General features: G+C 46.7%; 1 protein-coding gene across 1 annotated transcript in view; it reads right to left on the bottom strand.

Annotated features, from left to right (window-relative positions):
• The window catches only part of TM9SF4 (transmembrane 9 superfamily member 4), a gene marked incomplete at both ends in the record, with an annotated part of 42,671 nt that overhangs the window by 6,755 nt on the left and 19,470 nt on the right, over positions 1–16,446 (bottom strand). The window contains 10 exons of the mRNA XM_084247939.1: positions 2,021–2,096; positions 2,194–2,275; positions 3,175–3,307; positions 5,221–5,291; positions 6,552–6,663; positions 6,771–6,889; positions 7,522–7,645; positions 9,153–9,282; positions 9,384–9,552; positions 14,413–14,512. Of these exons, the coding sequence (XP_084104065.1) occupies positions 2,021–2,096; positions 2,194–2,275; positions 3,175–3,307; positions 5,221–5,291; positions 6,552–6,663; positions 6,771–6,889; positions 7,522–7,645; positions 9,153–9,282; positions 9,384–9,552; positions 14,413–14,512 (1,116 nt within the window). The remainder of the gene's footprint in view (positions 1–2,020; positions 2,097–2,193; positions 2,276–3,174; positions 3,308–5,220; positions 5,292–6,551; positions 6,664–6,770; positions 6,890–7,521; positions 7,646–9,152; positions 9,283–9,383; positions 9,553–14,412; positions 14,513–16,446) is intronic.

Here is a 16,446-nt window from a genome sequence, read left to right as displayed (position 1 = left end):
TCAAACCCAGGCAGTAGATACCAGAGTCCCAGCTTCGGACTCCCCAGGGTCCTCTGTACTCTGCCATTCAGTCCTTGCTGTCACTGTCATCTTTGGTTCTTAGCCACCCACACCCAGTAGCTGGTTACTGCTCCTGCATGTCCCTGTCCCTTTATGTAGGGCGAGTTCAAGGCATCTGTGGCCTGAATGCTAATGTTGTACCGAGGGCCTTCCATACACAGGCTCTTTCCATCCACACAACAACTATGAGGCAGGTGTAGTCAATTCCCATAAAAGATCCCCAAGGTAACCCAAGATTGCCAACCAAGGAAAAAGAGACAAGACAGGAGGGAATCTAGGAGAGTTCAAAACCTGAAGCCCCCCACCTGGCTGCTTCTGTCTATCTGAAACCCTTTTCTTCAAGGCCCAGGTCAAATGTCATGCCCTGCCTTCTTGTGTGCTCCTGCTTTATCTAATATAGTAGGGAATTCCTTATCTACTTTGCTGGTTGAAATTCATGGACCGGGCACTGCGCTAAATTTAAGGGGTAAGAATAAGAAAAAGTTTGAAGGAGGAAGACAGACCCATAAACGGAGAGCAAAATACATGGCATTACTTGTATGCACAAGGCCTCTGGGGTGCTGAGGAGAACACTGAGGTTAAAATGGGACTTGGAGGGAGATGGGAAGGGCAATGACCCTAGAGTGAAGACTTAAAGGGGGAAGTGAGGAGAGTGAGGGGGTGGTAGCCAGGACAGAGGGGTAGCAGGGACTGGAGGACTGGGGAGCAGCTGTGCACCCGCACTAGTGCAGCCTGCAGTAGATGTCCACCTGTGGAGGAAGGCAGAGCACCAGGGAAGGGTCTTCCAGGGAGACCAGGAAGCCTAGGACAGTCAAGGGTCCAGGAGAGAGAGATGAAGATGCCTAAACCTTCATGGTAAGAGTCCTGGAGATAAAGGGAATGGGAGATTCATGGACTATTTATCAGAAAACCCCTCCATACCTGATGTCTCAGAGGAGGGACACGTGGGGATAGGATGAAGAAAGGAAGCTACCAGGTATCTGGGTGAATGCCGGGGCCACAGGAAGCAAAGAACGGATGTGGGGAAGAGAGAGTGGGTTTGGCAAGACTGAGGCAGACCCTGGAGATCTGCTAGAGTGATCAGAGAGGAGTGTTGGGTTTATGTCCCTAAAGATAGCACAGTGGCCTGAAAACATGCTTAATGCTTCAAGAGTTCAGGAACTCTTTTTTGATCCTTCCAGAATAATTACCATTGCTGAGGGCTTACTATGTCCCAGGGCTGTGATAGCCAGAGCTGAGACAGGCGGAGTGTCCCTGGGGCTTTTGACAGATAGCTGTGAGAATGGTTTCAGAATGCTGGGACCAGAGGCTTCCAGGAGTTTGGACCAAGGGTTTCCCTGATCCTCCACGGGTTGCACTTGCTCTGGGAGAAGGGGGTCAGATTCCCTGGGAGGTGAGGTCCACCCTCCAGGTGCCCTCTGGTTTCTATGGTCCTTCCTGCTACCAAGACCTCTCATCACACCAGGAGGACAGAGGAGGGCAGGAGCTGTCCTCATTAAAGAGGAATGGAGACACCAAAATTTGAAAAGCAGGCTGAGGGAGACATGGGTTCTGGCCTCTTCTGGCCCTGGCAAACAAATTCCCTTACTCCATTGGCAGGACATTTGCTCAGCAGCCCTGTTGGTCTATTTCTGACCTTAAACTTTGGCACCTGGGCTTGATGTCTAAATCCTGTTATTCTCAATCCCGTTTTCTTATTTGAGGCATTGGACAGTGTAGGCTAAGAATCACATAAATTTGACTCCCACATTTTATGGATTCAGAACTCAGGCCTAAAAGGCACCTGTGTCTGTGAATAAGAGACCAGCGTTCCTGTCCGTGAGGTGTGTGCTCCTGCCCCACCCTGTTCAGTCTCTGGCCCTATAGTTCCCACCAGGGCCTGCATATGCTCCGACTGAGGAGTCCAGGAAAAAATCTCTCAGCTCCCCGACAACACCAGGATGAGGTTTAGGATACTTACACAGAAGGCTCCTTTCTTCCATCGATGGCCTTTTAGAGTGCGGTATAGACGGCCAGCAGAAAATCCACCAAATACCCTGTGGGGAAAAGGCAGGGATCCAAACCAAGGGGACCTGTTAGCTGCAGTGCAGGTGGTCTGTGCCAGCCCCGAGGAGCCCACTCAGACACACCTACCCCATGAACATGAACAGGAAGCAGGCTGTGGTCATGAGAGCTCCCCGGCTGGAGGGCGACAGCATCCCGAGCATGGCCACAACTGCGGAGGGGACAGAGAGGATGAAGTCAGGGTGGCTGATAGCCAGGTTCCCAGCCCCCAGCCGGGCTGCTTGACAGGAACAGGGCAGATGGAAGATGAGGCTCGCTTTTTCCTATAGAAAATGGGTCTTAGCTGGGGCTCAGGGGTGAGCGGCTGCTGCTGGGCTTAGCTGGCCACATCTTTACTGCAGCTTTCGCCCAAGAAGCAAGTACAACCAGTCAGGTGCTAGGCTGAGAGCACAATGAACACGAGCTCACGCAATCAACCCTGCCAGGTAGAAGTTAGTTTCTCTGTTTCTCGGATGAGAAAACTTAGGTTAAGAGTTAAGTGATCTGTCCAAGGCATGAAGCAAAAATACAAATTTAGGCAGATTAGTTGCTAAGATTTTATTAAAAGTTTTCATCACAAGGGGAAAAAAATCTTTATGTCAGCTGACAGATGTCAACTAAACACTGTGGTAATAATTTTGGAATATATACTTATATTGAATCATAACGTGTACACCTTAAATATAATGTATGTCAAAAAATGGTTAAAATGATAAAAAAAAAAAGTGGGAGACTGACTTCAGAACTGTCCATAATTATGTTAGTTTTTTGGTTGTTTTTTGAGAACAAAGGACTTCAGTCCTAATCCTGGTACTGACTTTGTTAAATCTCTTCATGTCTCATTGCAAAAGGAGGCCAAGCCCACAGCATTGACGGGTGGCTTCCCTGAAGGCATGCTGGAAAGCTGTGAGGAGAATCTCTATCGCCACCATCTAGGACTGAGATGGCAACTCTGTCTGACTCAGACACTGACATGTCCCCTTTCTCCAAGGAAGGAAGCCTGTCCTTCTCACAGACAGACCCTAACCTCTGGTGATACGCCCCCCACCCAGCCCCACCAGGCACACTCACAGATGACGATGAGGATCATACAGAAGAGCTGAATGCCGGAGCCCAGCAGCGAGCTGAGGATTAAGGGGTACTGAGGGGGCCGGAAGACATCACCATGTACTAGCTTCCACCCAGACTCTTCCATGGTGTCTTCCTGCAGTAAAGGACCAGAGAATGAGGTTGTGTCTTGGACTCCAGAGGAGGCACTCCTGCAGGGACCACCTCTAGGCCTTATGCCCCCTGACTAGGGCTGAGAGTCCCTCACACATCAACCAGGAGGGACTGGCATAGGAGTTAGCAACATGCGAAAGTGCTTCTCTGAGAACTATTACAGGGGAAAGAGAGCACAAACATGAGGTTTACAGCTACATAAAATGAAAATCTCCTTCCGGTGTTTTACGAAACTAATACGTGGAAAAATAATGTAAACATCAACATACTAAAATGCTAACTGTGGGGCCCCCCTGGTGGCGCAAGGGGTTAAGTCGCTGAACTATGAAGCAATCCTCAGTCACTGCAGCATAGCATGAGTTCGATCTCCTGCCAGCCAGGCAGCAGACCTCTCCTGTCTTGCCCGCTGCTCCCCTCAGCAGTGTATTTCAATCAATTTGCCTGTTCTGTTCCCCACTCTGTCTCTAGTGAATCCCCTCACCCCTGGCACCTCTGGCCTGTACCCCAGCTCTTATATGCATAAATAAAAATCTTTAAAAAAAAAAATTAACTGTGATAGCTTTTGGGTGGCAAGACTAAGTAGCAATTTATTTTTTTATTGATTATAAAGGTAGTATGTGATACTCTTGTATAAAAAAAAGAAAAAATTTTGGTATATGGCATGATGTTCAAATGAATAAAAAGTAATAAATGTTTATTGCAGAAAACTCTTTCAAAATTTGTAAGGATATAAAAAAATGATTTATACTCATCACTTAATGATACCAGTTTTGATATATCTCTTTTAGCCCTTTATGTATATGTAATTTTTAAACAATAAAATTTGGAACACACTGTATTTACTGTGGACTTTAAGTTGATGTTTGATCATGCACATTTCTTCATGTCAATGACCACTCTCTGACATGACCATTTTAATGAGTATAACTTTTCAGGGTACAGCTATACCCTAATCTCCATTGTTATGGAAGTTTATATTTTACAATTTGTGATACATACTGCCAATTACTTTTCAGAAAACTACCCATCTGCAGTTGCAGAGCTGGCAAGGGACAGTGCTTGCCTCACATTCACCTTGCCAACAAATCGTACATACACATAAACCTGTGTGAATCTGATGGCCAAAATGGTCTTCTCATTGCTAGGATTTGCACTATGGAGAGTTATCCCTAAGTCAAAACAGTTTTCACATGTCTACTAGCCTGGAGCTCCTCATTTATAAATTTTCTGTTCATTAGAGATTTTAGGGTTTTTTTTTTTTTGAGAGTGGTTTTTTCAAAAGGAGATTTTACACCAAATCTTCAACTATGCCATCTACTTTCAAATTTGATGCAAATGTTTTGCCACCACATGTTCTTATTTTATGTATTCTGACACACAGATCAGTTAAAATGTTTAATGTCCAGGGCGCCTCCCTGGTGGCGCAGTGGTTGAGCGCTGGGTTGCGAAGCTGCCCGCAGCCACTGCAGAGCCGGTTCAATCCCCGGCCACTGGGCGAGGGTCCCACATGGTGTGCAGACCTCTCCTGCCGCCCGCTGCTCCCCTCAGCAGTGTATTTTGTCCGTCTGCCTGTTCTGCTCCCTGCTCTGGTTCTGGTGAATTTTGTCACCCTCCCGCACTTCTGACTGTACCCAGTGCTTGCATAAATAAATAAATAAATCTTAAAAAAAAAAAGTTTAATGTCCAATTAACCAAGTTTTCGTACTGTGATTTCTTTCATAGTTTTTATGCTTCAGAAATTAGAAAGCTTATCTCCATCACTTTGGGTCATGAAAAAAATATATTTCCGTTTCACACACATGCACACGTGCACGCACACACACTCTCACACTCCTGCTCTGGTAGGCCCACAGTCCTCCCTCTCCAAGCCCATTCCTCCCAGCCAAGTCCTCATACAATGTCATCCTCCTTGTTATAGTTGGCGATGTCCTTCCGGAGAGTGCGAATGATAATCATGCTCAGGATGCCTGAAACACACAGGGTAGGGAGAAAGAGAAGTCCTCAGCACTGCCAAAGAGTCTTGAGTTGCATGCCTTTCCTGGCTTGCAGTGATGGCCAACATGCACGTGCTTTAAGTCCTATACTGGGCACAGCTTTACCCCAGCTACTTGGGGAGAAGCCAGGAGAGGAAGGAAAAACCAGCTGGGATGGGTGGGGGCAGTCACAGGACATTGCATTTTATTCCAAGAAGAACAGCATCCTGGCTCCTCTATGGTTTGGTCCTACCAAATTCTCCAAGGTCACCTCCTCCCAGGCTCACCCCTCATTCCACCTCCTGGTTATCTGTTGCTTTAGTTATCAATACACAGCTTCATCTCTCTTACTTCTCCCGCCTTTAGCCAGGTTACTCCCTGGGCGAAGGAATGCCCCCTCTCCCCTAACTCCTCACTCACGCCAGTCTCACCCACAGTATCTTCTCCTCTCGACACTCCAAACAGTCCTATTTGTACCTCCCCAGCACCCACCATCCAGGGAACACATGTAACGGTAAAGTCAGTGGGTATATAACCTCAAGCTAATTCCACGTTTTCAGACTTAATTCATGAGGTTTCAAAGACTGAAAAGTTGTCAAGTGCTTATTAGCACAGCAGCTGACTGCTGGGTAAATGTTTAATAAAAGTAGCTGGCATTATCTTTATATCTCATGAGATATTAAAATGATGTTTCAATTCTACTTCTGCCTACCTCTTTCTCCTTGCTCACCACCCCCTTGTCACCTGGCTTTTTACCAAGTATGTCCCACTGCAAGACTGTGACTTGCTGGAATAGTCTTTCTCTGGGTCATCACCCTTTCTTCAACAGCTGTGTCTCGGCTACTCTATCTGCTCCACAGCTCTTCTCACTATTTGTAACACCACTACCTCTGTGCTTGTTGACTCTTACCCCCGGGCCCCCCAAAAGCAGCACACTCTGTGAAGGCAGAGGCTAGCTGCGTTTGCTCAACACCATATCCCCAGCATGAGGCCCTGCACCCACACAGAATGAGCAATAATCTTGAATGAATCAATGAATGTGCATGTGAATAGAGGTATCCGTCTTCAGAGTATGGGCTTAATCTTGTTCACCTTTGTATTATCTGTTATCTAGCACAGAGCCCTGATACCTGTTTTTAACCCACACTTGGCCCCAAGAATACCCCAGAAGTTCTCATAAGTGATGGGATGCTTCAGGTCCCTCAGTCCTCACTCACTTGTCCTCTCCACCCTCCGACTCAACGGCTCTCTCACCTGACAGGAAGAAGACCACCACGACAGAGTTTATGATAGAAAACCAGTGGATCTGCACATCACTCATGGTGAGGTAAGTGTCCCAGCGAGAGGCCCACTTAATGTCACTTTCCTGGAATGGCGAGGGAGAAAAAGCACTTAGAATCAGGCCTCCCACTAGACAACTCCTGCCCATACCAGAATCCTCCTCCCCCTCCACGGGCTCCTGCCCCTACTTACCTCCCAGTGTACAGAGTAGGTGAAGTACAGCTGGTTCTCCTTGGTGGGGTCAATTTCTTGGGGTGAGGAGTTGGTGCCTTCAGGCAGGGTGCATGAACTCTTCTCATCTGTTTTGAGGTCTGTGAGAGACAGAGACTTAGTCTGTTCCTTTGGGAACCAGTATCACTACCCAAGGGCTTTTCTGGGGGCTTCCACAGCAGCCAACTGAAGGAGGTTGTATGCTGTTGAGACCCAGGGTCTGGCTGGAGGTTGGCTAGCAACAATGGTTTTTCAATTGTGCTCCCCAGAGCCCTGACCTTATAAAGGGCCTTAGGGGCTACAGTGAAGAGGGGTGGGGTGGAGGTGGGTAAAGGACAAAAACATTTCTTTTGAGGCATTTCAACTGGTTTTTCAACCCAGGATGAACTGGCTGGTTTTTGTGAAGAGGCCCAGCTAAACCCCAAGTTGCTATTAAGCCTTGGCCAAGTCACCAACTTCTCTGAGCTTCCAGTGGCTCACCTGTCATTACCAGATACCTCCAGGAATTGCTAGAGATGATCAAGTGTCAAGGTGCCCGCCCAGGACACAACAGATTTCAGTTCTCCCCTCACCCACACCTTTTGTGATGAGAATAATAGCGACCCTACCTTGGTTGGGTCCATATTTCACACTGGGACCTATAAGCCATTTCAGCAATCAAGTGTGAGAAGACCCTGGTGTGGAAGCCTAGACCCATCCAGCCCTGCCCCTCTGGTCGTACCTCCCCACTCACCCTCCAGCCTGATGCTCTGGGGAATCACCTCGAAGCGGACGACGCGGTATGTGTGCTCCTGGTCCTCTTCCAGGTCCTCCCGATGATAGTAAAGGATGAAGGATAGGTGATTGTGCAGGTAGATCTAAAACAAGCAACAGAGACAACAAAATAGGGAGTAGCCAAGAAATAACTAGAAAATCCCTCAAGGAGATCATCTCAAGTATTAGTGCCCTCCCCTCACCCAATTGGCCCAGCTGTCTCCAAACCGTTCTCATAGTACTCCCCTATTCCAAACCCTCCAAGGCTCCCGGGGGCTTACCATGTAAAAGCCCAAATCCCACACCCTGACCATGAAGGCCTTCCACCCTGACTGTCCCCATCTTCTCAGATACATTAGCTCACCTGGCCTTTCTGAGTCTTCCCTGTCCATGAACACGGCCTGTACTGCACCTCTGTTCAAGACATTCAGACCCACTAGAATTGTAGCCCTGCCTCCACTCAGCTCAAGGCTACCTCTTTCTCAAGGCACACCCCTCTGTGACATCCTAAGCACATGTGTTCCCTCTGAGCTCCCTAGCACTGACAGTCACAGCACTGTCACAGGCAGTGAAAGGCAACTTGGACTAGAGACCTCAGTTCTTAGGCTGTCAGTTTCCTTCCCAATTAGGATAGACGCCTTCTGAGGACAGGGGCTGTGCCTCAAGAGAAATGTTTTGTTCTTTACTCCCTAAGTAGTATGTGCTCATTTTAGAGAGTTAGAATAATGAGAGAATCACTGTTACTATCATTGCCACTATCAGAGTATTTCTCAGAGCCCATGTGTGCACTATGAAGTGCTTACTTATATTTGCTTACTTGTATTATCTAATTTGCTCTGCAAAACAAACCCAAAGAACAAGTGTGGTTATTTATTACTAACATATCAAAGAGAAGGAAACAAAGGCTCAGAGAGGTGAAATAGGTAGGCTCAATGACACTCAACCACTAGTAAGTGATTCAAAACATAGAAAGGACACTGCATGCTCCTGCCCAGTACTTAGCTCTCTCTCCTACATACTGATGAAATTCCAGACTGTTTGCTTTCATCTTATTGACGTGAACTCTGACGATTTTGGGACAATGCCTTCCACCTCCCATGCAGCATCTGCCAGAGCCCTGCCAAAGCACTCAGACTTCTGATAATTTTTTTTTAAAAGATTTATTATTATTATTTTTATTTGTTTATACAAGCACTGGGTACAGTCAAAAGCACGGGAGGGTGTGAGATTTCACCAGAGCCAGAGCGGGGAGCAGAGCAGGCAGAAGGACCGAAGTACACTGCTGAGGGGAGCAGCGGGCGGCAGGAGAGGTCTGCACGCCATGTGGGACCCTCCTCCGGTGGCTGGGGAGCAGCCGGGAATGGAACCAGCACTGCAGAGGCTGCAGGCAGCTTCGCAACCCAGCGCTCAACCGCTGTGCCACCGGGGAGGCCCGACTTCTGATATTTTAGATGTCTACCAGGGGCTCTGGGAGGAATTTGCCATGGTTGAGCCACCATCTTTTCTGTGTTGTAAGTCTAAACCTAAAAGTTTCCCCTTCTCTGTGGCTCCAAGTGCTCATGACATTGGGGTATGGCTCCCCAGCTTACTGAGCACACCAAGACACTCTACCTTGTTGACATCCGTGAAGCCAAGCCGGTAGCCGTGTTCGAACTGCACATCTTTTTCCTTCTTCTTGTCATCTCCATCGCGGTTGGAGTAGAGTTCCAGCCGGGTGGCCACAGGTAGGTTGTCGGCAATGCTGGAAACCCAAGGCTCCCGCTCAGTCCCTCTGGATCACCTCTCCCCTCAGTGCCCTCCCTATGTGAAATCGAGATCAGCAGGGAGCAGAGGACAACTTACAGGTGGACGTAGTAGTCCTCTGTGATCCGCTCAGCCACGAGCCGACTCTGTTCCACAGTCAGGGTCACTGGATCCTTAGACTTGCTGCACAGAACTTCACACTTCTTTTCACTGTTCATGAGAACCTGGAAAGGGGTGTTGACAATCCGGTCCCCTCTCAGCACCTCTCCTGCCGTAAGAGAGACAGATGGAGCTCAGAGCTTTAGCCCTGAGCTAAAGAGGTCAGCAGAGACACAGGGCTGACTTGCAAGGCCCTCAGCAGTTCTGTAGCCTGGCACTAGTGATCTGCCCTATCTGTTCTTGCCCAGCTTGCCCACTTGACACCACCTGTAGCACTCGTGCCCCCCACCCCGGCACCCCCCACCATCCCAGCACCATCAGACTCTTCTGAGCGCATCAGACAAGCCATATCATTCCATGTCTCTGGGTCGCTTGTCATTTTCTTTGCCTGGAGCCCCTGCTCCACATCTTGGGAAACTCCTTGTCCTTCGAGCTCAGCTTCTATTTTGCTCTCCAGAAAGTCCGTTATTTGACCTCTTCAGGTTAGAGCTCATCACTCCCTCCTCTGATTCTATACAGAGGCAGCATCATGCAATGGCAGAGAGAAGAGGCCACCTGCTATTAAACGCTGGCGCTGCCACTTACTAGCTTAGCAGTCTTGTTAAGTCCTTTGACCTCACTGAGCCTCAATTTCCTTATCTATAAAATGGGGATAATAGTACCCAACACACAGGATCACATTAAGAAATAAAGTACCAGGCACAGAATAGGTAGGCAGCAACAAAATCCTATTTCTACCATCAACTTTACCTCTGTGCCTTTTCATATGTTGATGATGTGACACTATGATGGTATGTTAAATTTCTGCCTCCCATGACTATGAGAGTTTTCAAGGCAGACAGAGTTTCTTCTCTCTGCATCTTTAGATTCTGGTTCAGGCAGTAAGGGAACTAGGTAAAACCCAGCACCTGAAAATTTTAACCAAAACACCTTTTTACTTTATGAAGTGGCATGCCCTCATGTGCCTCATGTGCTGGCAACAGCAGGCACGGACAGTGGGGTATCAACTACACCCAACAGTGCTCTCATTCTGAGCTGTTCAAACAACTCTACTGCATGTTGCAAACTGGGGCAAGCCTAAGGAACAAGCAACACCAGTACAAGGACTAAAGCCTCTATGTGCATTTGGTGTAACACCTGCCTACTAGTGTGAACCCATGTGATATGGGACTCTGCCTAGTCCACTCACCCCCCCTCCTCCCTCCGTTCCTCCTTCCCATCCAAAACCTGAACTAGGTACTAGCTGAGGGCTATGCCCTGAATGTATAATGTTCAACAGACATACTCATACTTGGATCATAAGGCCTTGTGGGAAGACATACTTGGATCTTAAGACCTTGTGGGAAGACAGAAAAATGAAACAATTGGGATATTGAGAATATGCTGTATAACAAGAGGAACTTGCTCTAGACATCGGGAGTAGGTCTAGGAAAGTTTCTGAGGAAGTGATGCTTGAAGTAAGCACTAAAGGAAGAGAGGCATCAACTAGGTAAACAGATAGGGGAAGAATATTCTAGACAAAAGAAACAGTATGTACACAGATCCCTTGGGGGTGGAGGAAGTGTGGTTAAAGTTGAAAGGCCTGTGTGGTTGCAAAGCAAAGACCAAGAAGGAGAGAGCTGAGGTAAGCTGGAGAGATGAGACAGAGCTGGACCTCAGGGGACCTGTAGGCTACACTGGAATTCGATATTTATCTAGGAAATAACAAAAGTCAATGAAGGATTTCTAAAAGGGGCAGAGAAGGACATCATCTGATTCTGGTTACAGAAGACCACTTTGGCCATTCTGTGATGAAAGCAGAGAAAATGTAAGGAACTGGCTAGGTTGATTGCAGTGAGTCATATTAGTGAGTGATGAAGGAAGCTGGATTAGAGGGTTTGGTGAGGGTGGAAATAAATACATACATTCAGAAGCTACTTGGGAGATGAAATCTAGGGGACATGGTGCTAATACAAGGAATAAGTAAAGAGCAGTGTATATTAGGAATACTCTGAGGTTCCTACATACAGATTCTAGGTGGAAAAAAAGGAATAGCAAATTTAGACAGAAGCCAATTTTTCAGTTTGGGTAAGCAGAGTAGACATGCCCAATTTAAGGCTAAGAGGAGAGAGAGGTCAGGGCTGTAGATGGAAGCCGTGAGTCGCTGGTATATAGCTGGCAAGTAGCAGAGCTGCAAGCTGCATCACCGGAGCACTCTTTCCTCTACGCCATGCCCCACTGCTCATTTCTTTTCAGTTCAACAAGGAACTTACTTGAGGAGAGAAAGAACATACAGAGAAGGGAAAAGTCCTACAAGTGAAGGGGGTATCACTTCTTGATATTTAGACCTTAAATTTAAACCAAGAAAGGGGAAAAAATTGGTCTGGAGTGGCTCATTTCCACTCTGGAAATATTCTTGTTAATTTTTACAGCTATCTAGTCACACTAGAGGAGCAATAAGCTCTCAGGCCCTAGGAGAGTCTGATGTACATAGCACATCTGCCAGGGATACTTCAGCACACACTCTATGATCTGAATCTCCACCAATGTCACAATCATGGGCACAACCCTCAGACAGCTCATCTGAGCCTTTTTTGGAGACAGTAGCCTGGACAACAGAAACAATCTAACTTTAGAGTTAAAATCCTGGGCTAGCAAACTATAAATCAGAGACACAGAGCAGGGGACAAGGAGGGGATTTTATGGGGATTACATCTGAAAGGAAAAATCAAAAATGAACAATGCTAAAATATATTTATATACACACACATGAATATATTTAATAAAACAAAACAAAAACTGGGCCTTCCTGGTGGCGCAGGGGTTAAAGCACTGTTAAGCTATTGCCAACCACTATGGCCTAAGTCTGATCCCTGGTCAGGGATCTAACCCACATGGCGCAGCAGACCTCTCTTGTCTTACCTGCTGCTCCCCTCAGCAGTGTATTTCAGTCAGTCTGACTATTCTGCGCCCCACTCTCCCTCTGATGAATCCTCTCACCCCCCACACCTCTGGCCTACACCCCAGTTCTAATATGCATAAATAAAATAAATCTTTAAAAAAGAAAAAACAACAAAACCTGGGCTAATATCTCAACTTCTCAACGTGTTGGCCACTTGGCCCTAAGCAAGTCTTACAAACTTTTGAAGTTGCTGTTGTCGCCACTGTGAAAAGGAAGCTACCACATTGGACTGCAGCTATCATAAAACTCACTAAGAGTGTGCAGAACATGGTGCTTCAAGAAACTCTGGCGCCAGAGTTGCTGGCCTCCTTGTGCTAACTTCCCTTATTTATGGTGGAAGGTTTATAAGAGCAGCTGTCTCAGAGGGTTGTTGTACAAATTAAGTTTAAGCAAAGAAGTGCTTAGAACAATGCCAGGCTTGCAGAAAGAGCCCCAGTAGTAATAGTGACGACGATGATAATGCAGAATACAAGGCTTACACTCCAACAGGTATTCAATCAAAAATGTTTCTGCTCCATTCCGGTAGGACATGAACACTTTTTTATTTATTTTTTTTGTGGGCCCCTCGCCGGTGGTCGGGGATCGAACTGGCGCTGCAGAGGCTGCAGGCAGCCTCGCAACCCAGGCTCAACCACTGTGCCACCAGGGGAGGCCCAGGACATGAACACTTATTGAGTCCAGTAGCAATGTGCCAGGTGCTAGGTCAGAACTGGCAAAGAGAAATAAATGTAAGATATGATCCTTCTGCTCAAGAAGCATCTGGACCATGGAGGGAGGTACTACAGAAGGACAGAATGAGCTACAATACGGCAGGAAACTTTTTATATAGATGTCTCCATTTCGATGAGGTAGGAACAGTTCCCAGCTTCAAAGAAGAGGCAGCAGAAATTCAGAGGTTACAGTCACCTAGTATCACAATGAGGTGCCTAACTGTGAAGCCCTGGCTGCCTACCAATCCATACCAGCTCACAGGGGAAGAGAGGAGCTGCTGTGAGGGCCTGGTATCAGGAAGCCTGGAGACCAGGTCAGGCTTCCCAGGCAGAGGAGAGGTGGCCAGAACATGGGTGGTTAAAGAGAATAAAGAAGGGTAAGGGTCAGCAGGAAGGGGCACCTACAAGTCAGTGGAACTCAGTCCAGGGCTTGAGATAGGCGCTACTGCCCACTTTAAGCCTGCCTCCAGCAGGTCTGGACACCCAGTACTGATTGGTAAATACATCTGTCTGCTAGGGGTTCTGGAAACATCTGAGCCATGGGTATCCCTGAAAGAGAAGGCAGCCCTTTTGAGGTGTGTTCAGTTCTCTCCGTTAACGTTACTAGGCAAAGAGAAGAGGGAAGTCTCCTAAGTTCCTTGAGGTTCAGGAGAGCATCTGCTCATGTTTTTATCTTTAGGACTTAGCCCAGAGTCAGGCACAGAGGCATGAACAATTGTGTCCTGTACAGAAATTTCCAAATGTCTTTTCCTTTTAAGCCTGCAATTCTGCCAAATAATTATTTGAATTAGAATAAAATGGCTACTATTTATGGAACACTATGTCAGACAATGGGCTGGGTGTGTCACACATTATTTGACACAAGTTCTTGCACAGCTTAACAAGAACTATGGTGACTAGAGTTCTTATCAAGAACTCCTTTCCTCTAGGGCCAAAGCTCATCACTTACTCTTAATTAAAGCAAAGCGGGTTACAGAAGCTACAGGATAGCTAAAAATTAAAGGAGAATGGGTCTGAGTACTAGCAAAGGGCACCAACTCTGTCAGAAGTCTGACTACATGGAGCCCAAGCCCGCTTAGGCACTCATTAACAGCAAACCACAGGCAAGTCACCTAACTTGTCAAATGAAAATAATACCAGCAACTACCTCCCTAGTCCTATTATAAGGATTAAGTAAACTAATATGACATAAACTATGTAGAATGGTCTCCAGCACATAGTAAGTACCATATTCCATAAGGGTTCACTGCTCTTATCATCATGAAAATCTGGGTTTCCCTTTGGGGCAGGCTGACAGCAGTATGGGAGAAGCACTTACCCAAATTCTCTGCCTTGTAGGTTATTTTGGTGGGCTGGCAGAAGGGCAGTGAGTAGTATTCATAAGGTAGCTGGGTTCGAGAGCTGGTGAGCTTCACAGCCTAGTGGGAGAAGAGAGATGGTCATGTCTTAATCCAGAAATCAAGATGACTGTTTCAATAATCCTCTCTGATGCCCACACAGCTTTAGTGCATTCAGTAATACCTAATAAGCAAACTAACTGCAGTACTGCAGTAACACACAATTGTAGTATACTACAGACTATGATTCTGAATTATTGCACATTTGTTTTAGCTACTTTATAGATTTTGTTAAAATCACAACCAAATTCAATAGATACTGAGAATCTTCAACATGCTGATATCCTCTGACCCTATAATTTCATTCCCGGGCATCTTTCTTAATGAAATAACTCCAAATATGAGTTATTCACCTGATTCCTAAGTAGAGCGGCCTTCTGCCCCCAGTCTCTCGGGCAGTCAAGTTCTCTTGCCTCAGGCTTTGAACCTGCTGCCCTCTCTGCCTGGCTCTGAGCACATCTGGTCCTTCTTACATTTACGTCTCAGCTGAAATCCCCTCAATCTGGGGATCCTTCCCAAATCATCTTTAAAAGAATTCCTCCATTATTCTCTATTTCAACACTCCTATGTAGAGATCTGATAAAATGTAAGTATTTTGTTTACCTGTTGCTTTTTAAAATCTGTCTTCCCGATGGAATTTAAGATTTAAGTTCTGCTAGGGCAAGGATAATGTGTGTCTTGCTCACCTCTTTAACCTCAGTGCCTAAAGAGTGAGCACAGAGTAGGTGCTCATTAATTATTTGCTGAATGAGAGAAGGAAAATGGAAAAACAACTAAAAGCCCCCACAATGGGAAACTGGTCAAGAAACCACAGTATGTTCATTTACCCAAATATTACACAATTAAAAATGAGGGTTAAGAAGACCATGTAGAGGACCTCCCTGGTGGCTCAAGGGGTTAAGTACAGCACTATGAAGCTATCCGCAGCCTTTGCAGCACGAGTTCTATCCCCCACCAGCCAGGAAGCTACCCATATGATGCAGTAGACCTCTCCTATCTCGCCCTCTGCTCCCATCAGCAGTGTGTTTCAGTCAGTCTGTCTATTCTGTTCCCCACTCTCTCTGGTGAATCCTCTCACCCCACCCCCTACCCCGCACCTCTGGCCTGTACCCCGGTTCTTGTATGCATAAATAAATCAATCTTTGGAAAAAAAAAAGAAGACCATGAAGAAGAATGTTTAGGAAATGAGGTATAAAGCACATAGAACAGAAGCCTAGAGACAGTCATAGACAACTCCAAAACCATAGACAAAATAGAACCAGTTAAAGTGCTGCACAAAATAAGTTTTAATCTAAATGTAACAAAATTTATCTTGAATATTTAGGAACTTTCCGACCATTCCTCATACACTATAAAAGTAGAATTTGGGCCCACAACCCCTAAAACTTCTGCTTTGGAATTAGGAACTGTTGCAACTTTAGAAGGACAATGGGATATAAAATACTACAGGTTTTGTTAACACCATCCAGCTAGGTTTGGAGCAGCACTCCACATTCAATGATTGTATAGGAATTGCAGAAATATCCACACAGGGACCTCCCTGGTGGCACAGGGGTTAAAATCTCAGCATTATCAAGCTATCGCCAGCCACTGTGGCATGAATTTGATCCCTGTCTAGGGAACTAACCCACATGGCAAAGCAGACCTCTCCTGTCTCATCCGTTGCTCCCCTCAGCAATGTATTTCAGTAGATCCACCTTTTCTGCTCTCCACTCTATCACTGATGAATCCTCTCACCCCCCCCACCTCTGGCCTACACCCCAGTTCTTGTATGCATAAATAAAAATAAATCTTAAAAAAAAAAAAAAGGGCCTCCCCGGTGGCGCAGCAGTTGAGCGCTGGGTTGCGAAGCTGCCCGCGGCCTCTGCAGCGCCGGTTCGATCCCCGGCTGCTCCCCGGCCACCGGAGGAGGGTCCCACATGGCGCGCAGACCTCTCCTGCCGCCCGCTGCTCCC

The sequence above is a fragment of the Talpa europaea genome, assembly GCF_964194135.1.
Source record: "Talpa europaea genome assembly, chromosome: 11".
In the NCBI taxonomy this organism is placed as follows: domain Eukaryota; kingdom Metazoa; phylum Chordata; class Mammalia; order Eulipotyphla; family Talpidae; genus Talpa; species Talpa europaea.
The sequence above is the reverse complement of the archived record's forward strand: the minus strand, read 5'-3'. Positions and strand labels throughout refer to the sequence as shown.